The 25,583-nt window shown below is 39.2% G+C and overlaps 4 protein-coding genes across 5 annotated transcripts; 3 read left to right on the forward strand and 1 right to left on the reverse strand.

Annotated features, from left to right (window-relative positions):
- Positions 1-6,330: 6,330 nt before the first annotated feature.
- Positions 6,331-9,232, reverse strand: LOC100711633 (granzyme A). Its single transcript, XM_003439664.3, has 5 exons — positions 9,095-9,232; positions 8,753-8,894; positions 7,571-7,709; positions 7,148-7,417; positions 6,331-7,075 (listed from the first exon to the last, which is right to left on the reverse strand). The coding sequence occupies exons 1-5, from the start codon at positions 9,147-9,149 to the stop codon at positions 6,911-6,913; spliced, it is 771 nt and encodes a 256-aa protein (XP_003439712.1). The 5' UTR covers positions 9,150-9,232; the 3' UTR covers positions 6,331-6,910.
- Positions 9,233-11,117: 1,885 nt separating this feature from the next.
- LOC100711361 (duodenase-1) lies at positions 11,118-15,157 on the forward strand. 2 transcript variants are annotated; one of them, XM_013266332.3, is made up of 6 exons: positions 11,118-11,136; positions 13,609-13,755; positions 13,838-13,985; positions 14,060-14,186; positions 14,298-14,561; positions 14,653-15,157. In XM_013266332.3, exons 2-6 carry the CDS (start codon positions 13,698-13,700, stop codon positions 14,815-14,817), a joined length of 762 nt encoding a protein of 253 aa, XP_013121786.1. In that variant the 5' UTR covers positions 11,118-11,136; positions 13,609-13,697; the 3' UTR covers positions 14,818-15,157. The 2 variants fall into 2 exon arrangements, with proteins under 2 accessions (XP_013121786.1, XP_013121791.1); XM_013266337.3 differs by lacking the exons at positions 11,118-11,136; positions 13,609-13,755 and adding an exon at positions 12,293-12,461.
- A 1,763-nt stretch (positions 15,158-16,920) lies between these two features.
- LOC100711090 (duodenase-1) lies at positions 16,921-20,401 on the forward strand. The gene is made up of 5 exons (XM_003439662.5): positions 16,921-17,010; positions 17,082-17,229; positions 17,309-17,438; positions 18,163-18,426; positions 18,512-20,401. The coding sequence occupies exons 1-5, from the start codon at positions 16,953-16,955 to the stop codon at positions 18,674-18,676; spliced, it is 765 nt and encodes a 254-aa protein (XP_003439710.1). The 5' UTR covers positions 16,921-16,952; the 3' UTR covers positions 18,677-20,401.
- A 931-nt stretch (positions 20,402-21,332) lies between these two features.
- On the forward strand, positions 21,333-22,001 carry LOC112843928 (vegetative cell wall protein gp1-like; the record flags this gene model as incomplete). The annotated part of the gene is made up of 1 exon (XM_025903287.1): positions 21,333-22,001. A coding segment is annotated over one exon (540 nt), but the record flags the coding sequence as incomplete, so codon positions are not given.
- Positions 22,002-25,583: the final 3,582 nt, after the last annotated feature.

Genomic DNA, 25,583 nt, shown 5'->3' on the forward strand with positions numbered 1-25,583 from the left:
CTCAGCAGACATGTAATTGTAGTAAAGTTGCTGTAGTGACAATATTATTGTGATGTTATTTAGCTAATTTTAACACAATAAATCCCCAGTAAATGATTTAAGGGACAGTAAAAATGTTCCCCTGGAGTCAGAAACAAAAAAAATGCAGTCTTCGCTCAGCATGGTGCAGTTATTAGATGAGATGAGATCAAGTTTCAAGGTTGGCTGGGTAGTTTTAAGAGTGCACCCTGGCGTGCACGCTATGACAGCTAGGATAGGCTTGAGCTCTGTAACCCTGGGTTTAATAAGAAAATGTAATTGCTCTGAGCAGCTTTTGATATGGGCGACATGGGCGGTTGCCCAGGGCACCCAACAGGCCAGGACCGCCCCTGGCTCTGAGATCATGAGCATAGCTTTATTGTTGACTAACAAGATAAAATTTACTTGCTAATGCTAGCTGTGTTTCCATAGATCCTAACTGATCTCAGAGCGGTGAGAAAAAAAAAAAAGGCTGGATGCATACATAATATATGATTATATATATATATATATATAATTGACTGGCAAGGAGCTTTAGTACAGTGCTGTCTGAAATGACAGGAGAGTGAAGCCTTAATTTGTTTATTTTTAGACCAGATCTTTTTTTAAATTTTGTTCTGATATGTAAAACCTTTGAAAGGAAAGGAGATTTAATTTCTTTTTATCATGAAGGCGGACATATGTTTGTGGTCTAATTAAAGTAAATCTTAATCTAGAAAATGTTATTTCTGTGGTTAATCTAGTTGGCTGTAGAACTCGGATATAGTGTCATTAGGCTGTCGCAAGAGTAAAAAAAAAAAATCAGCAAAATATCTCAGGTCATGCATCTGCCTTCATCATTTTTTTTGGTTGGTTTTTTGTATAAAATATAAATTAAAATAAACACACAAAATTATAGATTATATGTATTTAGAAAGGTACAAACCTCCAAAACAATCCACCAACAAGAACAGAATTACACAAGAAGGTGCAATGAGCCTGTCACATATCAAACTGACAAGATAAAGTAAATATTAAACATTGTGTAAATTATTATCCAACACGGTGTGCGGAGCATGTAAGTGAAGCCAGCTCGGACATTACTGGTATTTGGACTGTTCGAGTCAAGTTTTGAGGATATACTAATGAGAACTGGGGTACTGGAAAAAGGCTGATAATGTTGAATTAATTCAGTGTTACTATGCCAACCAACCCAGTAAAAGGAGTTATATGCAATGCATCTGGGAACTATGGATGAGGAAAAAGCCAACACATTGACCAAGAAACACCATCAGTACTAGCTCAGTGCATTAACATTAACGCCAGGCCTCAAGGGACAGTGTCCTGCAAGTTTTAGATATCACCCTGGGTCAACACACCTGAATCAAATGATTAGTTCATTACCGGGCCTCCGGAGAACTTCAAGACATGTTGACGAGATAATTTAGCCATTTAAATCAGCTGGTTTGGATCAAGGACACATCTAAAACCTGCAGGACACCAGCAGAAGTATATCAATTAGAATTCAAATATGATTTCACTTTTACAAAATGTAAAATGAAAATGATTAAATAAAGGAAGAAATACAGATTAATATGACAAATTGTGTTGCAATGCAGCCACTGCAAAAGATCTGGAACCACAAAAGATATCATGATTGACCAAGATATCACAAGCTGCATGTTCACACTACATAAAGGATGTGGTCATAAAGTTCAAGATAAGAATAAAGGTGACAGTGTTCTAGACACGCAAGCAAATGATGACAAATCTAGGATGCAGTGATAAGAAGTGACGTTGTTATTTTACATTCTGTCAATCGGTCTGCAAGGATTCAGTGAATTTAGCTGCTCCATAAAATAGCTCATAAAGACAATCTAGAATTAAAGCCTGTATGCTAGCTTTGGTTTTCAAGTCAATAATATTTACTATTTTTGAAATTCTAATTACATTTTATTCACACTTACCTACAATCAAAGACCAAATTTATGATGGAAGAGGTCAATCTGAAAATTTACGAATGGCATCAACCCTAATGCAGTATACTGAGTTACCAAAGTCCTTCTAATGTCATCATGTCTGGGAAACTTACAAAATTACATTTATCAATTTTCGACTAAATACAGCCAAAATGTCAAACTGGGAGTTTGGGGAAGCGCACTGACGTTCAAATTTTATCTGATTTGTGGTTTTTGTGGTTCATCTAATTTGCTGCATAATCTGAAGATTATGCAAAATTTGTCAAAAGTTTCCAAAGCAAATTATCATGGTTTTACATCGGCCTTCTTGAACTTTAGATCACTAAATGAATCTAAATCTGTTATTGCAAGTAAGATATGCTCACAAAATGCGTGTGGGTTCGTTTATTACAACAAGCCTGGAGTAAACCGCTGACAAAAAATAAGAGTGAGAGCTAAACAGCTTTTATAATTCACTGGGGTTTGTACATTGCTTATTTAATTGTCCAATAAAATGTTATCTATGCAGAATAGTGTAAACCTGCAAAATTTAATTACCAACTGGATTTCTAGTTATGAGCTGGAAATACAGTGGCTTGCAAAAGTATTCGGCCCCCTTGAACTTTTCCACATTTTGTCACATTACAGCCACAAACATGAATCAATGTTATTGGAATTCCACGTGAAAGACCAATACAAAGTGGTGTACACGTGAGAAGTGGAACAAAAATCATACATGATTCCAAACATTTTTTACAAATAAATAACTGAAAAGTGGGGTGTGCGTAATTATTCAGCCCCATGAGTCAATACTTTGTAGAACCACCTTTTGCTGCAATTCCAGCTGCCAGTCTTTTAGGGTATGTCTCTACCAGCTTTGCACATCTACAGACTGAAATCCTTGCCCATTCTTCTTTGCAAAACAGCTCCACAACTGCCCTGTGACGGCCTCAGAGGTTGTCTAAGAGAATATTGGGAGCAACAACACCATGAAGTCCAAAGAACACACCAGACAGGTCAGGGATAAAGTTATTGAGAAATTTAAAGCAGGCTTAGGCTACAAAAAGATTTCCCACGCCTTGAACAACCCACGGAGCACTGTTCAAGCCATCATTCAGAAATGGAAGGAGTATGGCACAACTGTAAACCTACCAAGACAAGGCCGTCCACCTAAACTCACAGGCCGAACAAGGAGAGTACTGATCAGAAATGCAGCCAAGAGGCCCATGGTGACTCTGGACGAGCTGCAGAGATCTACAGCTCAGGTGGGGGAATCTGTCCATAGGACAACTATTAGTCGTGCACTGCACAAAGTTGGCCTTTATGGAAGAGTGGCAAGAAGAAAGCCATTGTTAACAGCAAACCATAAGAAGTCCCGTTTCAGTTTGCCACAAGCCATGTGGAAGAAGGTGCTCTGGTCAGATGAGACCAAAATGGAACTTTTTGGCCAAAATGCAAAACCCTATGTGTGGCGGAAAACTAACACTGCACATCACTCTGAACACACCATCCCCACTGTCAAATATGGTGGTGGCAGCATCATGCTCTGGGGGTGCTTCTCTTCAGCAGGGACAGGGAAGCTGGTCAGAGTTGATGGGAAGATGGATGGAGCCAAATACAGGGCAATCTTGGAAGAAAACCTCTTGGAGTCTGCAAAAGACTTGAGACTGGGGCGGAGGTTCACCTTCCAGCAGGACAACGACCCTAAACATAAAGCCAGGGCAACAATGGAATGGTTTAAAACAAAACATATCCATGTGTTAGAATGGCCCAGTCAGAGTCCAGATCTAAATCCAATCGAGAATCTGTGGCAAGATCTGAAAACTGCCGTTCACAAACGCTGTCCATCTAATCTGACTGAGCTGGAGCTGTTTTGCAAAGAAGAATGGGCAAGGATTTCAGTCTCTAGATGTGCAAAGCTGGTAGAGACATACCCTAAAAGACTGGCAGCTGGAATTGCAGCAAAAGGTGGTTCTACAAAGTATTGACTCAGGGGGCTGAATAATTACGCACACCCCACTTTGCAGTTATTTATTTGTAAAAAATGTTTGGAATCATGTCCGATTTTCGTTTCACTTCTCACATGTACACCACTTTGTATTGGTCTTTCACGTGGAATTCCAATAAAATTGATTCATGTTTGTGGCTGTAATGTGACAAAATGTGGAAAAGTTCAAGGGGGCCGAATACTTTTGCAAGCCACTGTAAGTGAGAAGTCATATGACACCAAGTGTTTACTGGATAAAAGTTGTGTTTTTCTCATTAGGTTGGCAGTAAATAATAAAGAAATAAGATTTATTGAGTGAAAATAGCTTTTCACTTCACAGCAGTTGACTCTAATGATAAATTAAATACTAGTTCAAACAAATTGCTGTCTAAATATATTTAAGATAAGATAAGATAAGATGGCCTTTATTAGTCCCACAGGTGGGAAATTTGTTTTGTTACAGCAAAAGTGCAAAGTTATGTAGCAGAAATTAGAAAACACTGGAATGCAATAAAATACAATAAAATAAAATAAAATACTATATACAATAGAATAAAATAGAATAGAATAATATATACAATAGAATAAAATAGAAATACAAATACTATATACAACTGAGTAGGAAAATACAAAAACACAACTTCGTCAGAAGAAGAATTGCACGTATAGCAGTCTTATTGCACATGTGTGGGTTTGTGTGTTTGATCAGCTGCAAAAGTCTTTATTGTAGAGTCTGACAGCAGTGGGGAGGAAAGACCTGCGAAATCTCTCCGTCCCACACCGTGGGTGCCGCAGTCTCCCACTGAAGGAGCTGCTCAGTGCTGTCACAGTCTCATGCATGGGGTGGGAGATGTTGTCCAACAGGGATGACAGCTTAGCCACCATTCTCCTGTCACTCACCACCTCCACTGGGTCCAGAGGGCGTCCTAGAACAGAGCTGGCCCTTCGGATCAGCCTGTTCAGTCTCTTCCTGTCCCCAGCAGAGATGCTGCCCCCCCAGCAGACCACACCATAAAAGATGGCTGAGGCCACCACAGAGTCATAGAAGTCATAGAAGTCTGAGTCTCCGCATTTCACTTATGCTGCTGTTTTTACCTTTATGGAACCGGATGATATTTGCTGTTAATCTACTAATTGTTTTAACTAGTGCATCTTTCTGTAACTGAATTAGTTGATATAACACATAATGGTCCTAAAAATCTTTGAAGATAGATAATGTATTAACACATGGTGGTCAGTTAGGTGGTGGTCAGAGGGCCCGGTGGCGCCAGTGTCCGGCAGCCTCGCCTCTGTCAGTGCGCCCCAGGGCAGCTGTGGCTACAATGTAGCTTGCCATCACCAGTGTGTGAATGTGTGTGTGAATGGGTGAATGACTGAATGTAGTGTAAAGCGCTTTGGGGTCCTTAGGGACTGAGTAAAGCGCTATACAAATGCAGGCCATTTACCATTTACATAAATTCAAACTGAGTCAACTATTTAACTTTAATGGCCCAACTCGTTACAACTTGACAAGTTATATGGTACTCTTGGAATCCTAGAGTATGCAATGAATGAACACACGCATTCAAGTTGAGCCAGCTATTTATCTACAACCAGTCATCTGGTTTTATTTTGTAAAACCAAGAGGAACACACGTTTGGTAAGTAAATACTACAAAAATTTTCTTTTAAATACACGCAGCAGTTTTAATCCTCTAGTTTTATCAACATTATCAGATTGCCAGGCAGCCTGAAAGACTTTTTAATTAAAACATTAACACAGAATTGATTCATTTTCTTTTACTTTCTGAAAAATATCAATGTTACTTTTTATGAAATATTTTCCAGCACTCTTTGTTTTAGTAATATGCAATGTTCAAACCTACAAATGTCTTTCATCAGAGTTTTCATATGATTTCAGGGATGTCAATTTCACCATGCTTTCTATTCTATGTAATAAGAAAATATGTAAATAGTTAATGTACAGTTAAAGTACAGACATGTAAGGCTACAAAATTTTTTAACCTGATTGTATCTGTGAAATTGTTACAATTCAATTTTAAAACAATCACAATCTTTTGCATAGTCTGTTAAAAATAAATACGGCAATAATTTTCTTTTCCCTCCAATAATCTCCGAACGATGATGAATATCAGACTTTTTTTTAATCGTACTTCAGGAAACCATCTTGATAAGATTCAAGAATAATTACTTTTTTGCCATCTGGTAGCTTGTTTACAGATATTACAATAAATAATATTAGGAATAAAATGCCTTTAACTTGAACACTAAAGGACTGAAATATAAATTTTATGAAGATGACTTAGGAATTACTGTAAGGCAATGACACAATTAAGGAAATGCACTAAAAAGAAGAAGAAAAGAAAAGAACAGGAAAATGAAAGATGTGTTGTTGTTTTTATAATGCCACAAGCTTTATTAGAAAGTAGAAAAGCTAGAAAGTTAATGAAAAAATATTGTTGTTTTGGGCTTTTCAAGCAAAAATACTTAAAATGAGAAATGAAATGAACATTAAAGCATACTCAAAAAAACATATTTGTCAAAACGTTTGCTTACAGATTCATTCATTTTCAGCTTAAGTTTGCAATACATGACATGGTGAATCTCTTTGGCTAATCTCGCTTTGTTTTTTCACTTTCATTTATTTATTTATTATGTACATTAAAAATATCCTTTTCCTGTTTGCATTGTAGTTTTCTGCAACAAACAAGAGCATTCACATTTGGAGGTACTTTGAGTTATATGATATTTGGAAAAAGTTAATGTTTGTGCCAAATTTACCTAACCTACCTAACAGACTAACCATGGGCTGCAATCATGTGGACAGTCTGTAAAAACTAAAATATCATAAAGAAGAGGAAGAATGAAATAAAATGGATAATGTTCAAGGAAGTGGTTAACAGTGACAGCGCTGACAGATTTAAAAAGCATCAAATATGCCCGTCTCGCTTAGCTGGTACAGCTTGATTTCACTGATTTTTGGTTTCAGATGACTTCATTGTTTTTTTGATCCACTTTAGTTGTTTCTTTGAGAGAAACGAGTAGACTCCAGGTTTTGTCATGCACCCATGAGGTCCAAAAGAAGTGACTCCAACCAACATTCCGTAGCACAGCAGTGGTCCTCCTGAATCCCCCTGCAGCAAGATCAAATATATGATCAAATATATGAACAAAAGATAAAAAGAACATGCATTTGTCATACTTACATAACAGCTGGAATCGGTTTTTTTGCCATATGTACCAGCACAAATCATGTCCCTGGTGATGTAAGGGTTGCGGTTGTAATAATCACAAGAGTTGCACTTCTGTCTGCTGATCACAGCTACATGGCCACCCTTGAGGACATCTGATGTTTCATTGTTTTCAGTTTGTCCCCATCCAGCCACCAGACACTTTCTCCCATCTGCAGGCCTTTTGACTATTTTCCCCAACGGGAGGTATTTCACAGTTTTGGTTATCTTTGCTGGTTTCTTAAGCTAAAAAAAGAGAAATAAAAAGAAATATTACATATTTATAATGGCTGTCTATACATTACCTTCACAGAGTTGGCCTTAAAGTAAGTATGTTTGCAGCATTGTTCAAAAGTCTTGAACCACCTATTGCTATTAGACACTCAATTATCACCTTACCTTAAGCAGCATGAGGTCATTGCCCTGGAGATAGTGATAATAGTCAGGATGAGGGAAGAGTTCCTCAACCGCTTGGACCTGCTTGGAACCTTTTTCCTCTTCGTTTATGGAGTGTGCACCTAGGATAACCCACCTCATTCTGTCAAATAACAAAAACTTTACTGTAGTGATGACAGTTCACATTGAACTTTTTTTAAGATTTCCTTCCTCGTCGGGGCTAAAAGAGGCCACTCAGACACATGAGATATCAATAGAGAGCCCTGGATGTCCTCTATTTAGGACTTAGGACTAAATATTTCAGAACTTAGTTGGATAGCTCAAATAAGTCAAAAGATACAGACCAAAAGCAAATGTCCATGTTGTTGTTCCTGCTCTAGAGCAGGTGTAACACGAAATAATTTTGATATTTACATTTTAAAAGGCATTATTCTTTGCATGTTTGTGACTGAAGCCTGGAAGGAGTGTGATCAACTTTTGTTTCAGTAATGTACCAAACAGTCAAATCTACTCATGTATTACAGGCTTCTTCCTAAGAGCTGAGGCTTTTCCTTAAAAAAGAACCGCAGGTAGATCACACTGACATGTCAAGTAAATGCCAGTTGGATTTCTATCAACATAAGGAAATCCATCAATTATTAATGAGTATATTCAATTTACTCCAGCTGCATCACATATAGCACCAAATCACAACAACAGTCACCTTGAAGTGGGAGGAAAGAGTCAGAAATGAATAATAACAAATGATTAAATGCAGAGTGGTGCATAAATACATTAACACAGTGCATCATGGGATGTCCCCCAGCAGCCTAGGCCTATTGCAGTATATGTTTTTTCAAAAAAGCCTATTCTTGAATGTAGAGGGGTGTCTTTCTCATGAATCCTGAAAGGGTCTGAGAGTTAAAGGCTCTGTCTCACGTTCTTTGTTTAAGACCCTTTGGAACCACACGTAAGCCAGCAGTCTGAGAAAGAAGTTTTCTATTGGGGTGATATAATGAGGTCTTTAAAATAATAGACTTGTAAAGTTGCAAAAAGGTTTACACGGACCATATCAGTGATCAGTGTTTACAGACATAATCTGTTTTTTAACCAATATCATTATCATGCACTCACTGTTTCAAAAAAAAAAAAAAATACTGCAATATTTTGATTTTAAATTTCAAGAAAAGTAACTCGGGTTCGTACTTGGTGCAGTGTGCAGCTGTCAGGACCCATTGTGGATGGATTAATGTCCCGCCACAGAAACTGTGTTTACTTAACAAATAAGCCATGAAAGGGAGTGAGTGTGGCCTGACTTCTCCTCCTCCAATAATCTCAGAACCATGACCTAAAGCAAAAAGAAAATATCCAGTCGTATAACAAAATCAGCACATTAAGTCAAGAACAAGTGAGTGAAACAAACACCCAGCATTAATGGCTTTCTAAGACTAAAAAGATATCAGTAAAGGGACTTTGTATTCGGTTTATTTACATGAAGGAGACAATTATCAGTAAGTAAATGAAAGTAAAATATAAAACATTACTCACCTGACTGGACGAAGAAGAGAAGGCCACATGAGATGAAAACGATGAGGCGCAACATTTCTTCTTATCTGTCTTTAATGTTGAATATTTTCAAATCTACTGTGATGCACGGCTTAATATTTTGAGCTGAAAGGATGTGGTCTGGACACAGTAATTAATGAGTCAACAAAATGGACACAGCCAATCAAATCCTAAAAACTGTACTGTGTAAATTATTCCTCCTCCACCCCCCCACCATCACTACAGTTACACCCAATCGACACACACACACACACACACACACACACACACACACACACACCCTTTTGCTATATAGGGGAGGGTTAGTGAAACTCACATTGTCACGGGGTACAGGCAGCAGTCCGGTCACTTAAACTTTCAGCTCTACTTTTAAGGGTTTCTGAAAGCTGCTGTGTACTTCAGAAAAAAATCAAGGAAACCGTATGTGCAGAGGTAAATGATAACAAAGACACAATATTTACTGAGAATAGTTGTAGATGCAGTAGTTTCACCAGAAGAATGAAAAGTAATCACGCAGACAATGTTTAATACTGAGTTTTTGTCATTTGTTATTAAGTTAGATGCTAGATATTATATGTGTGTCATATTTGCCAAATGTACTATAAATGTGCACCACAAGACTTACACTAGTAAGTCTTTGTGAATTTGTTTACATGTAAATGTGCTTTTTAATATTGATGATTGATTTTATAGTTTTACTTGGATTACAGTGAACTGGGTTGAAGACACAAGTGCCCACAAAATATAGTAGAGAACACCACCTTGTGGTTTAGTATGAAAACTGCAAGAGTCATAAAAGTGTCAATGAAACATAACATGAGACCTAAATTGACTAATCTGTGCAAAAGCTAAATTTAAGGTAATTTAAATCAAATGTCACCAATTTCTGTGTTGAGATTACTGTAACTGACTTTTGCAGGAAACCTTTTTATAATAATCTAATAATCTCTAATCTAATGACGAACAGAAAGAGAAGGTAGAAAACAATGAACAAATATTGGTTCTTTGGCATTGTGGTCAGAGGTGAGATGTTCTGAAAATCTTGTGAACATCATAACTCAAGAAACATGTCACCTTGGTATTCAAATTGATACCATAGGCCAGGGGTAGGCAACTCCAGGCCTCGAGGGCCGGTGTCCTGCAGGTTTTAGATGTGTCCTTGATCCAACACAGCTGATTTAAATGGCTAAATTATCTCCTCAACATGTCTTGAAGTTCTCCGGAGGCCTGGTAATGAACTAATCATTTGATTCAGGTATGTTGACCCAGGGTGATATCTAAAACCTGCAGGACACCCTCACTTGAGGCCTGGAGTTGCCAACCCCTGCCATAGGCTCATCTGCTACAAATCCCAGATGAGTTCAAATCTCAATAATGGTGTCAAGGCTGAGGTCAGAGGTCAGGTTTTCCAAAAATCTCGGGAACACGATAACTCAAGTATGTCACCAAAGATTTTCAAATTTATACATAGATGCATCTATTAGGAAACTGAGCAGCCATCAGTATTTTTTATTTTACTTGTTTAATTCTATATAAATGACAAACAAAACTCATGAACAGAAACACACAACTGTTACGATCCTGAGTCATTTGACCCAGCGTTTTGAGTTTTAATATATTTTGATGTTTATGGTTTATGTTGAAGTTCATTACGTTATCTAAGTTCATTTGTATTTTGCCTATGTTGCCCTGTTGTAGTTCATTGTTTATTAGATTCCCCTTGTGTCTGCACCCATATGTTTCAGTCTCCCTCGCTCTTCGCATGTTTCATGTCTGCGTGTCCTATGTTGTCAATCTTGTGTTGTGTCTGCGTCTCATTATGTTTCCTGTTTTATTTTGAAGAGGTCTGGTGTCCCGTGTTCATTGTGTTTAGTTTTACTTCCCCTGTGGCATCATTATGTTCATTCTAATCAGCTGTTTCCCCATGTGTCTCCACTTGACCTGATCACCTCCTGTGTGTATTTAGTCAGTATGTTTTCATTCATTCCTTGTCAGGTTGTCTGTTGTTTCTCGTCATGTTTCAGGTTTGTCATGTTAAGATGTTCATGTTCAGGGTTTTTTATGTTTAGCTTTAGCTCACCCAGTTTAGGTTAGTGTGTAATTTTGCCTTTGCCCCTTGTTTTACACATTTAAAACCAGCCTTTAATAAACTGCTCATTTTCAGTTAATATTAAGTTTGTTTCCACGCTTTGCTTTGCTGCATTTGGGTCCTTTATTGTCCACTCCACACAGTCTGCTTCTGCACACTGTGACAACAACAGTAAATTCATCATGCAAGATCAAATAACATGCCATTTTCAGGGAGTTCCTGTTAAGTAATATTAAGATTCTGTTATTACTAACAACTAAATACTAATATTTGCACTAACATGAGTTAGGTGCAGATGCAGTTTGTGTTTATCTGTGTGTAACACATTTTGAAATACTTGGCTGTCCCAGCTCCACACAAGCCATCACTGGTGAAACTATTGAAAAAGCCATATGATTTTAGGGGTGCTAGGATATTAACTTGGCTTAGACTGGCTTGGATTTTTTTTAAACATCTGACAGAATTTTGCCAAACAACTTAATAACTTAAACTATTGAAATATCTTGTTTGAGTGGTCGAATAACAGAGACCCAGTAAAAGGTTACCTTCAACCTTCACTGCAGAGTAACTTTGCACAAAAACAGATTGCATCCATGTACACCCTAAAAAGCAAATCTATTGTTACTACACCTACAGATAGCCAATGATAAGGATAAAAATAATAAATTCACAGAACTTCTGCAGACACTGAAAGATAATTTAACAGATTTGAAGCACTGTGGATGTAGATGCTTTCCAACTAACCATAGCAATAGTTTCACAACTGTCAGCATCAGAGCTCAAATCTTAATCTGGAAAATGTGGTTTATGTGGCTCACCTAGTATAGAGAAGTATACTACAATATTGCACATGTGCCACAAGGTTCTACAGCAAAACATCTTGAAGCTTACATGCGAGTCTTTCACTTGTTGAATAAATATGTCACTACTGACCACTCACTTGTGTTCACTGGTGGACAGTTTAATGACATAACACATCTGTGGTCATTTCTGATAAATGCATAAAACTTACATGCATAGTGGTATTCAAAAAATTCCTTATTGTCATCCCTTGTCCACTTATGCCTTCTTGTCCAGTAGCTGACTTTTCATCAGTGTGTCCTGGTTCCTCAACACCTGATGAAGACTATGTCAGGTGAAGGGAAGTGGACTCGCTGTAGATGTTTAGAATATTTATTTACTGACAAAGTGAGTAATTAAGTAACGTAATGACCCCAACACTGGCTGCAACCATACCCTAATGTGATCGCTGATGTTAGGGTAAGTGAATCCAGAAAACAGAAAGTAAAAGTTGAACTAGGCTGCTAGTACAGGGCCTGTCATTAGGCCCTGCTCATTTTATGGGATCCTCAATCTTGTAACAAAACTAACCTTAAGAAAATAACACATATTAACAGCCTGAACATTGTCCTGAAATAAAGTATTACAATAAACTGCAATACTACTGGGGATGGCTTTTTTCCTTTCATGTAACAGGGCTTCTACATGCAGATTGGAGCAAATTATTGTTTTGTTTTGTCTTTTTATGTGGTCGCTGTTTATTATGCCTTTATGGATTTTTTTTACTTAATGTTACATACATGTTGACAATCTAAACAGTGATATATGCTGCTTAAACATCTGTGAAACTGGAAACTGGTTTCATTGTTTCACATGTTTGGCTGTCAAGCCAAGGTGTGAGTTTTCATACCCCTAGAAGCAAACAACAACACCCACAAAAAAACAACAACAAAAATGCTTTGATTTTCTCTGGATGAAAACTTTCAGAAGAGAAACAGATAAAAGTGTTGATGAAACCACAGACAGACAGACAGCAAGGTGATGCATAAAGTGTTTGATTAGTTGTTACTCTTTTTCTGTATCTAATTACTCATCTTACTCATCTTACATATCTTACATCAAAACTGTATTGTTTTCTTTGCAGTTTACAATATAAATTCATTTGTTTATTTTATAACATCCAAAACTAAAATAAAATTAAATATAATGTATACATGTTTAGTTATCAGTGTTTGCTCCATAATGAGAGCTGTTTCCTCACTGAAACCAGCTTCTGGGTTCAAACTTCCTGGTTGGTTGGGGTCTTTGTGTGCAGTTTTTATGTTTATCTCACAGTACAAATAAGTTCTTGTTAGTTTATTTTGTGGCTTCAGCCCTGCCGTGACCCTGGCAGGGAAAGCAGAAGGAAATGGATGGATCAATGCTGAAGTTTTTTTTTTTAATATTAATTAAATTCTTTCACCCAATTACCCATTCAATTTAAAACACAACACAACAATTTACATTTAGGAATGATAAAAATGAATTAATTAATTTGTATAGCATACTTAAATAAATTTATACACATACCATAATCGATGTGTTTCACATAGCAAATCAGTTATCTTTGCATTAACAAACTTTTCAGAATTATCTTGAAAAAAGGATGTGGCTAGAAGCACTATAAATGTGTCAGCTTGACACGCCTACAATGAAGTGAACTGTTTTCCTGGCATCATGCACGGTCTGCAAATAATTCTGCTACTCAATGTTTTGACATGTCTCAAACAAGCTGGTAAGAATTACAGTTCTTAGTCATTATTCTCCAACCATTTCATATGGACATTAGCATGCTTTTTCTTTTCTTTTCTTTGAAGCACATGGAAGTGACATCATTAGTGGGGAGAAGGTCCCAAGGAACTCAATGTTGTATATGGTCTCAGTGCAAAACAAAAATGGTCATATATGTGGAGGATTTCTGATCACCGAAGACTTTGTTGTCACCGCTACACACTGTGACAATGAGTAAGTATCAGTCTTCATGTTATTTAACAGGTTTAGGAAATGTATTGAGTACCTCTCAATAATCTCTGTTTCAGATACCCCACGCACGTTGTTCTCGGTAATCACAATCTCAACCAAGGCCAAAAAATAAGAATCAATAAAAAATTCAAGACTAGATTTTATCTAAGTGTTTTACTGGGCGACGACATCATGCTCCTTAAAGTAAGTACAACAGTTTGAAATGACATAGTTGTGTGATCTAATTATCTACGTTACATTACAGCATAAGAATTTTGAATGTTAACTTTGTGATTTGATTTTGTATCTCTTCAGCTTTCTAGAAAAGCTCAGCTAAGCGACAAAGTAAAAATAATTCAACTTCCAAGAGCTAAAATAAACCTAAAAGAAAATGAAGTGTGCCAAGTGGCTGGATGGGGAATAACGGAAAATGGTGCTCTAACCAAAATACTGAGGGTGGTGGATGTACCTGTCATTAACAAGAAAGTCTGTAAGAAACAATATTCTGTCATAAATATACGTCTTCCCGCCAACGTTATCTGTGCAGGTGGCTACCCCACACACAAGGGATTCTGCCAGGTATGTTTTCTTCTTCTTCCTTTCACTGAAATTAATAACTGGTCTCTCATTGTCAAATGTATAAACACCTTAAAATTCTTCCTTTTCACAGGGTGATTCAGGTGGTCCTCTGGTGTGCGCAGGATTAGCTGTTGGTGTTGTTTCTTTTAAAAACGGCAAGTGTAACTACCCTAAAGCACCCAATGTTTATACAGACATCTCAAAATACCTCCTATGGATCAATGCAATTCTGAAAAACCCAAATAGTTATTTGTAAAACTACAATTGTTTTTCTGCTGTATTGCTTCATTTTGCTGTCTTTTTCTTTGTGTGACCAAAAAAAAGAAATAAAAATTGTATCTGCTAGTCCACGGTCTGGTTTTATTAGTAACAATATCAGAAGGGGAATATTTCATTAAAAAAAATAACAAGGGAGTCCAGAAAATAATTTGGTGTCACATGAAGAATAAGCAACATATAGTACTAATCATCATCAATCGTCAAAGCATTTTATTATTTTTTTGCAATTTATTTGGCAGCTAATGAGAAACAAACTAAATACTAATGAATACTGAATGTGACATGACTGCTGAGTGAGCAACAGCTATAACCGTAAAAGAGACACTCATGTAAACAAACTGTAATCTGCAATGCTAGTGATGGGCAGATCAGATCAAAATGTCATTAGCATTGATGCCATCTAGTGGTGTACAGATTGATACCAATTATTCCGATACAAAATATGTTCTAGAATCAATTCTCATATTAAAATATAGATATTTTAATAATTTGTGGTAAATTAGAAGTTTATGATTGACAGGAAAACAATGGAAATTAGCTATATTATTGGGATTGTCTGAATGACTGGTAGGAACTACTATTTCTGCTTGTCATAGTGATATGAGAAACAAATGCATCACGGCTCACATAGTAATCAAATCTGGCAGTCATTTAATCTCTTATGCATATCACTAAAATAGTTTAGAAAAAGTACCGACTGTATCTTAAGGATGTAATTTTTTGTGTTTTTTAAAATTTGTTTACAACAGTGCTCCAACTGTACATCACCAAGTTGATTAAAAGAATGTATAGGGCATTGTTGTAAACTAATTTTATACTGTGGTAATTTGTAGATCAACATGCTTTTAGAATGTTTATAGATATGTATGGTCCAGTTTTGGATCACTGGGTGGTTGTCATACTCCGAGAGCAGGCAGGACTCAAACGCAGACTCCGAATGCAGTTCTGTGAATTTATATGCAATGATAGTAGGCCCCAGGGCAGACCCAGGACACCCAGGACCAGAGATTATATCTCTCGACTGGCCTTAGAACGTCTGGGAACGCCTTGGTGTTCCCCCGGACAAGCTGGAGGAGGTGGGCTTCTCTGCTTAGGCCGCTGCCCCCGCAACCCGGCCCCCAGATAAGTGGAACCTTCCCAGGAGTGACCGGCCTACCAAGATTACTCCAAGCGCACATCCATGATTTATCCAGGTCACAAAAGTAACCAGAACAACATTAAAGAACCTCAGGATTCACGTGTCTCAGTCAAGCTCAGTTCATGATTCAACAATAAGACAGACTGGGCAAAAATGGCATCCATGGGAGAGTTCAGGAGAAAACCATTGCTGACCAAAGAGACATTTGCTAAAACATATCTTGATGATCCCCAAGACTTGAAAGACTGGAAAAATACTTTGTGGAATGATGAGACAAAAGTTTAACTTTTTGGAAGGTGTGTGTGTACCATTGCTATCTGACATAAAACAGCATTTCAGAAAAGAAAAATAACACAGACAGTAAAATATGTCGTGGTAGTGTGACGATCTGGTTTGGTCTGCTTTGCACACACATCAATATACACATGTACACAAATAGGACCGTGAAAGTAGGTCATTACACAACTACAAAAACTGCCATGTTTGCTAACCATGCTGCTCTTCTGGATATCTTGATTCCTGCATTCGTGTTTTTCAGCCTGTTAGAAATGATCATGGAGCTTCTGTTGTCTTGTTGTCTGTCTTGTTGAGCACTCCAACAAGACAGTGCTTTTAATTATATTTCGTGAGTTAGATGTATCAGGGATCCTGCACAAACTACTTCTGTGTGTGTAGATTGTATACATGTATCTCCATATACATGTGACAGCATTTACTCTACATCACTCTGTTAATTAAGCTGGAGCTCGGAAAGAAAAGCGTCTGGAAGTTTCTTGAAGACGTTTCACCTCTCATCCAAAATGCTTTTTCAGTTCTAAGAGCATAAAGAGTGATTCAAATGTTCTGTGAAGATAAATGTGAAATGACTGTTGAGAAGACAGGAAGTGAAAAAACAAAACAAAACCACAAACCACAGACAGTGCAAGGTAAAGCATAAAGTGGTCAACAGACTTTTCACCCGACTTCCATGCATCATGCACGCTCTGCAAGGGTTTCTGCTCTTCCAAATTTTGACGCTTCTTGGACATAATGGTAAGATTTTATCCATTTCTTACAAATGTGCAAAAGCGTGTTGCTTTTAAATTTTGCACATTTGCTTTCAGCACTGGGGAGTCAAATCATAAAAGGTAGAAAGGCTGAGAAAAAGCAGATGATGTATATGGCATCAGTGCAAGACAACAATGGACACATATGTGGAGGTTTCCTTGTCAGTGAATATTTTGTAATGACTGCGGCGCACTGTGCTCCTAAGTAAGTAATCAAAACTCTTCATGCAACCTCAAATTCATCTAAATATAGACATTCAATATCTCTATTATCATTAATGTAGGAATCCTACAAGTGTTGTTCTGGGCACTCACAATCTCAAGAAGGTTGATGACACAATGAGATATGATGTGAAGATGTGCAAACATTCTTTTAATGATGTTCTATCTGGAAATGATATCATGCTTCTCAAAGTAAGTAGATAACTACTGAATCTCATAGACATGTATCTCTTAGGTCCTGTGTCAGGTTTTTGCTGCATGTCCTACTTACATGACTTCCTAATATCGTTTATCTGTTCTGTTGATGCTATATAGATAGATTTTGTCTTTTGGTTTTGTTTTGGCCAAGTGTTTGGCTAGTAGCTGTTTGACAGTCACCATGTTGGTGAAAAAATACCATTTTATGCCTGTCAAACCGCACTATCCTCATCACTGTTCAAAAAGAATTCTGAAAATCAGAAATCTTCTGAAAATGGTCAGGTATAAGAACTGGACATGACATGAATTTTATGCATTTCAGCAAGCCATGTGTGAAGCCTGGCTCCTTGGAAGCAAACTATAAAGAAATAAGTGGTGCCTCAACACTTTTACACAATACTGTAGTTTATTTTATGTAACTGGCCCTGGATACATTAATCATAGGAAAGCACATGAAAGAAAAAAAGTTCCTTGTTGCTTGCCTTTTGCAATATATGTGACAAACATGTGTTTTTATTTACTTTAACAATGTGTTGCACATTAATAGATGTTCTAATTCATATAAACATGTTAGTGATGATTGTGTATTGTAGTACATATTGGTTATTCAACTGACCAGCTACACATGTGGACACACTGTTATGGTTTGGATTTAAACCCTATTAAATTTGCCTTAAGTATTCTCTTTTCTATCTCACTTCTTATTTTCTGCCACTAGCTGTCCAGGAAAGCTCGCCTGGAAGGAAACAAAATTATTAAGCCAATTAAACTTCCACATCCAAAAATTAACCTAAAGGAAAACAAAACCTGCATTGTAGCTGGATGGGGGGCCATAAAAAGTAATGGTGAAAGTGTTGACGAGCTGCAAGTGGTGGATGTCCCCATCATTAACAAGGACAGGTGTCAGAGTGTTTGGCAGAATATCCTTCCGGCTAAAGTTATTTGTGCAGGTGGATACTTTAAAAACAAAGGAATCTGTCAGGTAACTTTTTTTTCTTTCTACAACCTATGATATTAAAAAAAGATTGATGATGGACAAATCAAATAATAATATTTCCTCCTCACAGGGTGACTCTGGTGGCCCTCTGGTGTGTGACAATTTGGCAGTTGGTGTCGTTTCCTTTAACAACAACAAAATCTGCGACTATCCGAATGTCCCCAACGTTTATACAGACATATCAAAATTCCTTTCTTGGATCAAACCCATTCTTAAGAAAAAGAAATGCTATTAATCTCTGGCTCTCTTCCACAGTGCATCTTTTGTCCTACCTTCCTTCCCTAGGCTCCAACCAGTCATGATCATTTTGTTAGACCTCAATGGGAGTTTTTGCCATAATCAGAGCTAGATTTTCACCATTAGGGGGCAGCGTTCAATTAACTTTTCACATATGTCAGAAACAAGAAAATGGAGAGTTTGGTGTGAGATCAGAATAGTGTGTGGTAAGAACCATTTACTTACTGAAAGAAGGTTCTGGGTTTAAAGTTCCTTGTTGGCCGAGGCTTTCTCCCATAGTTTACCAACACACTTGTTTGCTTAATTGATGATTTTAGATTTTAGAGTGATGGTTTTCTGTCTCCTTGTGTTATGCCTGCAACCAACTTGCAGGCTGTCCAGGATGTACCTTCCCTCTCACACTATGAAAGCCAACTCTTCCTTCGTGACACCAACCAACAGCACCTCCAACCTGTGAGATTACTGCAGTATTTCATGTTTCCATATGAATATCATTTAAATTCATTTCATGAAGTGAAATGTAATCCTGAGTCAAGATGTTCTGTTATACTGTCAGGTGTCAGGAATGATTAAATCTCTTTAAGCATTTTGGCATTACAGTGACTCCAAAAGCAAAAAATAAAACCTGAAGCTTGAAACTGTATTTTCTCTTACTCATCTGGTTTTCAAAATTTTTTGGGCAACTTTGCTGTGGGAACATCCAAGGAACAGGCCAAAGGTTTTTAGTTTTTTCCACTTTACAAAGCAAAACGTTGCTATAGATACAAAAAGAAAATTGCTTCAACCTAAGACCCGTGACGATAGCCAAAAAAAAAAAAAAAGTCTCGGAAAACATGGCTCACATATGAGCCAAAATATAAAATGCCCTAATACTAAAACCATGCATATATGAATTCAGTATCTCAGCAATGTTTTAGTTCTGCACGCAGAACATGCAATATGTCTAACACCTTGTGAATATGCATGTATCTGCATTTACTGCTGTACTTGTGGTTGTTTGTCTAAAGCAAGTATTTTTAGTCAGCAACATTTTCTAAGCATTTACAAATGTTCAATCAGATTGAAAGATGGGAGATAATGCTCGACTCCTATCTGCTGTATGCTATGGGGTAAATGTAACTGCACTAGTTATTAGTAAGCCATTGTTGTTTTAGTCATTAGCCAGTGTGAATGCAGTGTTTTCATCTCTCTGGTGACTGTGGTTTTGTTCATTCCAAAACAGTTTCTCACACTAATCACATGTGTTTTGGTAGCTTTGGCCTTTGCAAATGAATAATGGTGTTTCTTTTTATGCTCTTCATTTCAAAAAAGTTGTCCATTTAAAATTAGATAAATTACATTATCTTTGAAGGTAAAAGGCGAGGTAAGAACTAAGAACGTTCACTTTCTGATCTGATATCCAAGCTAGCCTAAAAATGTCTCGTCTGAGAAGTGATGTAAAAAAAGAAGGCTCATTAAAAACGACTGTTTTTACACCAATGTGTAGAAAGAAAAGCCAAATACAACTTCTTCTGTTCCGCTATTGGTTTCTCTACTTAATCAATCTGCTGATTAACTCATCTGCAGCTTATCAAAGGCACAGAGGCTGATTTTTTAAGACTGAAGAACACACTTAGATGTGGGCAGATCTTCGTGTCAGCCAGATAATGTACTCAGCCTCAATCTCACCCGACAGTGCCATTCTGTTTTATTCACAGCTTGTAAATAAACTTATTAAACCTTTCCCAATGCTCAAGGTGTGGGTCCATCCTTATGACAAAGTTACAGTGTGTAAAAACTTCACCTCTGGATGTCTGTTTACTTAATCTCTCGAGATTCCAGTGCATAATTCTAGCTATGGAGGTTGCAGAAGGACAAACATTTTAAACAGTCAAGAAAAAACAAAAACATTTAATATAGGATACATTCCAGAAATCCTTCCCTTCGTCTTTTCCTGACCTCTTGTCCTTGAGCTGGGTACGAGAATTAATAAGAACTTAGGAAAAGAGAAGAACAGTGCGCTGAGAATCTGAATGACCTTACACTAGTCTCCTTAATAATGTGGCATAGTACAAGGGAAACAGCCTTAAGAGATTCAGCATGTGGACAAGGGTGGCAAGAGTGAAATCAGTTCTTATCTAAGAATGAAAATTATGGATGACATTTGGATGACGTAAGGTAATGACTTAGCATCTGACATGGACTTTTTTAAATTCAGAAATACAGACCTCTGCTGAAAGCTTTATCTGTTAGGATGACTTCTATCCATAGCTCAAACGTTAGCTCACCTCTCAGCTCAGTCGCCTGCTCAGTTACCGTCTGCTTCCGCTGGAGGGTCCGAGGGGCCCGTCCAGCCTTTGTTTGCCTCCGCTGGAGGGTCCGAGGGGCCCGTCCAGCCTTCTGTTCCCGCTGGAGGGTCCGAGGGGCCCGTCCAGTCTTCTGCCTCCGCTGGAGGGTCCGAGGGGCCCGTCCAGCCTTCATCGCCACCACCTGCGGCTCCCACGCCGTCGCCTGCAGTGCCGCCACCTGCGGCTCCCACGCCGTCGCCTGCAGTGCCGTCGCCTGCAGTGCCGCCGCCTGCGGCTCCCACGCCGTCGCCTGCAGTGCCGTCGCCTGCGGCTCCCACGCCGTCGCCTGCAGTGCCGTCGCCTGCAGTGCCGCCACCTGCGGCTCCCACGCCCTCGCCTGGTCCAGCTACGGCTACGGCTTCGTTCTCGCCTGGTCCAGCTACGGCTTCAGCTCCGCCGTCGTCTGGTCCAGCTTCGGCGTCGCCTGCAGCGTCGCCCTCGCCCGGTCCGGCCTCCGAGTCTTCGCCTTCGCCCGGTCTGGCCTCGGCTTCAGCTTCGCTTGGTCCTGCCTCGGCCACGCCGACGTCCGGACCACATCCTGCGCCTCTACAGCGCCGGCCTCCTTCCAGGCCTCTGATTGTCCGGCCTGCTCGTCCTGCACGTCCTGTCCGGCCTGCTCGTCCTGCTCGTCCTGTCCGGCCTGCTCGTCCTGCACGTCCTGTCCGGCCTGCTCGTCCTTTCTGGCCACTTTCCAGGCCGATGACTGGACGTCATTGCCGTCGTGGACGGCCCCCTTCCAGGCCGATGATTGGGCATCCTCGCCATCGTGGCCGGCCTCCTGACCTGCTCCGTCGCCGCCGGTGCCTCCCGCCCGGCCGGCCTCCTGAACTTTTTTCTGGACTCTTGGGCCCCCTGAACTTTGTGTGAAGTGTTTTTCCTGGCCGCCTGCACCTTTTGTGAGCCTTTTCTTGGTTGTTTGGAGTTGTTTTCTGGGTTTCGGTGTTTGCTGTTTTCTAGCTCCTTGTGTTTAGTTTGTTTCGGTCCCTCCGTCCTGGACCCCCACCGCCCGCCCTGGTTGGGTTGCTTTTTGTTTTGGTTTGGGCTGTCTGGGAGCCAGCCCTTTAGGGGGGGTACTGTTAGGATGCCTGGGTCGTTGACCCAGGGCTTTTGAGTTTATTATATTATTTATAATTTCTAGTCTTTGGTTTCTTTGAGTTCTGTCTTATGGTTTATGTCTCTGTCTTCTCTAGTTGCTCTGTCTCCCCTGTCAGCTGTATCCCCTTGTCTAGTTCGCGTTTCTGTGTATCCTTAGTTGCTATATCCCCGTGTCCAGTCAGTGTCTGTGTCTGCCCTGGTCCCATGTCTCTGTTCCCTCTGCTGTAGTGCCTGCCTGTGAGTCTGTGTTATGTTTCCTGTTTTATTTTGAAGGTCCATGTCTTATGTTAATATATCTGGTTTTGCTTCCTTGTCTCGTTAGTCCTGATTTGCCCCAGCTGTGTTTCCCTCCTGTTGCCCATTCCCTGATTGCTCCCTCTATGTATTTAAGCCCTGTGTTTCAGTTTGTCATTGTCGCGATCTACCATTTACTATGCTGTGTGTTTCTGTCTGCTTGCCTGAGTTTATTTTGCACTTTGGAAGTTTGTTACTTTGAGTTCAGCATTAAAGCTGTTTTTGAGTTCACCTTTTTGCCTCCGAGAGTCTGCACTTTGGGTCCTCCTTACCACCACTCCTGCCTGCACACAGCCTACACCTAACATTATCAGACAGTTCAGTGAGCTAAATTGTTGAATGGCATCTTCTAATGGCTGAACAGCAGACACTCTGTCCACAGGCTAATGTGATTTGAATTATACAGCAATAGATTATATGCATCATGTACTACAGCTAAAGATTTTATAGGAAAACAAATGCAAAATAATAATATAGGCAGACTAGTGGTACAAAGACTAAATGCATGAGAAATCAGCAAATGTGTGTGCAACGAACTGTTTACGTACATGTTCTACAAGCAGTAGCTTATCTGGATCCTGTAGTGTCTGTGGTTCATCTAGTTTGCTGTAGATCTCAAAGATAATGCCATTCAGTTGTCTCAAGCCTGGCATCTGCCTTCTTTACTTGTGAGTATAGTTAAACTACAAGTCGATCATTGTATGTGAAAAATCAGAGAAAAGAAAATCCAAAAAGCTTGGAATAAACAAATTTTAAATACATTGTAGTTTGCTTCCACATATAATGTCTATATGTTGCCAGTACACACTATACTATAAGGCTTTTTGTCAGTTTTCAACCATTACATAACCAAGATGACCTTGAAGACCTTGGTGGATGCAAAATTTATTGTTAACTTGACTCCAATGACGTGCATTGCTTCCGTTAAGTCATATCTTAGTCATTTATGTGTAAATGGAAAACCAATGAGTCTGATGATAGAACTGAAGCAGGAAACTGGTTTCTGTGCTTCATCATTGAAAGATGCAGAGAGTAAGAGAAAAAAGCAAAGAAGAAAGTCACAAAAGTCACTGGCAATGAGGTATAATCCAAAATAGCCACTTAATCATACTGACAAAGTTTGATTTCCACAGTAAAGTCTTTACATCTGAGTTTCCACTCATTAAAAGTATCCAAAGTTACTTGATTTGTACCTACAGTTGACCAGGAGGCCAAAAAGGATATTGACTGAAACAAAACAGGAGGCCTAAAGTGTCTTAAATTTCAAAAGTTAAACTAAAAATGAGCACCAAATTGTGTTAGCATAATGATGGACGAGCATGTCTGCCACTGATGTGGCACTATGATTATGATCATGCAACACAAGTGTCAAACATGCAAACTTACCTTGAACAAAGGATGTGGTTAGAAATCAAAATATTGTAGATAATAATCATACTTACCAGCAAAACAGACTGTTTAGCAAAAGGTTCATCTTTTGTGTTTCGAGTGATCACAAAGAAAAACAGGAGCATTAGAGACCAAAACAAAGAACTAACAGTTCAGGAGGCCGCTGGCGAAGACAGAGCAATTTTGGAAGCTGACCAGGAGGCCAGCAATGAAGGCGGAGCGGATCTGGGTCTGGAGGCTGACAATAATGACAAAAACCATCGGGCGACAGGACTGGAGACCGATGGTGGCCGCAAAGATTGCACCCCTCAGGAGGTCAACGGAGACCCTCGAGCGAAGCAGGTCCAGACTGTGCAGTGACCACTGACTCAAGTGGAGTGCAGACCACCGGCTTGGGCGAAGCAGGACCAGACAGTGTGGAAACCTATGGCGGAACAGGACCAGAAGGTGCAGGCTGGGGGTGTGCAGGGCACAAAGCAGGTTCAGGCTGCCCTTCAGACTTGTGCTGAAAGGGAGCCAGTGGCTTGAGTTCAGGTTCTGGTGATGCGAAGCAGCGCAGAGTCCGATGCCAAAAGATGGCAAAAAGTCTCAGAAACTTTGGACAGAATATGAGCCAAAATAAAATAACGAAAAAACAATGCAAACAAATAAATATCAATAGAGTGTTGCAATTTTAACCGACATGCAATATGTATAAAACTTTGTGTATATGTGTGTATCTGTATTATTATTAATATTATTTTTTATTATGCTGTATTTCTTTGATGTGCATGTGGTTGTTTGTTGAAAGTCAGAATTATCAGCAACATTTTATAGCCAGTTAAACTTGATGTGTTCAGTTAGCACGTTAACAGATGAGCGATAATGCTGGACTCTTATCTGTATGTATCAATTGCTGTTTTACTTATTGTCAATAGAAAATTGTAGTCAGTATAATCTTTTAACAATATAAGTTTGCATATGATAGAATACTGCATGATGACCTCTTTATAACTCAGACTGTTTTGATTCACTGTGACCCGTTATCATGCAGGGAAGGAGCAGTACCTGCTAGATAAGAGCTTAATGAGCAGTTTCACTTTGTACCAGGTAGAGGAGCCTCTCCTGGCACACACACACACGCGCACACACACACACATATCCGCACATGCTCACGCATTAACATTCCACTGAACAAACGTATTACTCTTCTTGTGTATAAATAAAGACCAGGGCAGTGGCAGAGCGCGAGTCTCGGAGCCCTCACTCCAAGTGTGAGTGCTCTGTGACTGCCCTTGCATGCAAGTAAAACTGTGTGTTTCTCCTCTCTGATTCTCAGCTGAAGAAGTGTCTTAGAGTACATCTCTTGACATTTATTTTGGTCCTTCGAGCCGGATCAGAAACATCAGAACTGTTATCTGTGACTCTGTTCCAGGATCTGACACACTGTTTCCTGATGCCGTGGGAAGCCAGCACCGAAGTCTGTGCACAGCCCTCTTAGATGAGGCCGAAAGACCTGGGACGTTAAAATTCGGGTCCAGGCCGGTGTTTTTAGTCTGGTCCACGGCGGTGGGATTCAGTCTGACGATCCGAACCACCAGTGAAACGTCTGAGGGTGAGAAACACTATTTTGATATATATAACCGCCGAGAAGGTTTTAAGAAATGCACAAAATAGGTTTGCTGTAGCCGGAATTACTTCGTGATACGCGTAAAATAGGTTAGAGGTAGCCGTCAAATACCTCGTGACAAATAAGGTTTAAGTTCGCCACAAGGAACTGTATTTAGAGTGGTTCTAGAAGTGACCGTGAAATACTTCGTG

This window comes from Oreochromis niloticus, linkage group LG23 (assembly GCF_001858045.2).
Source record: "Oreochromis niloticus isolate F11D_XX linkage group LG23, O_niloticus_UMD_NMBU, whole genome shotgun sequence".
Classification (NCBI taxonomy): Eukaryota; Metazoa; Chordata; class Actinopteri; order Cichliformes; family Cichlidae; genus Oreochromis; species Oreochromis niloticus.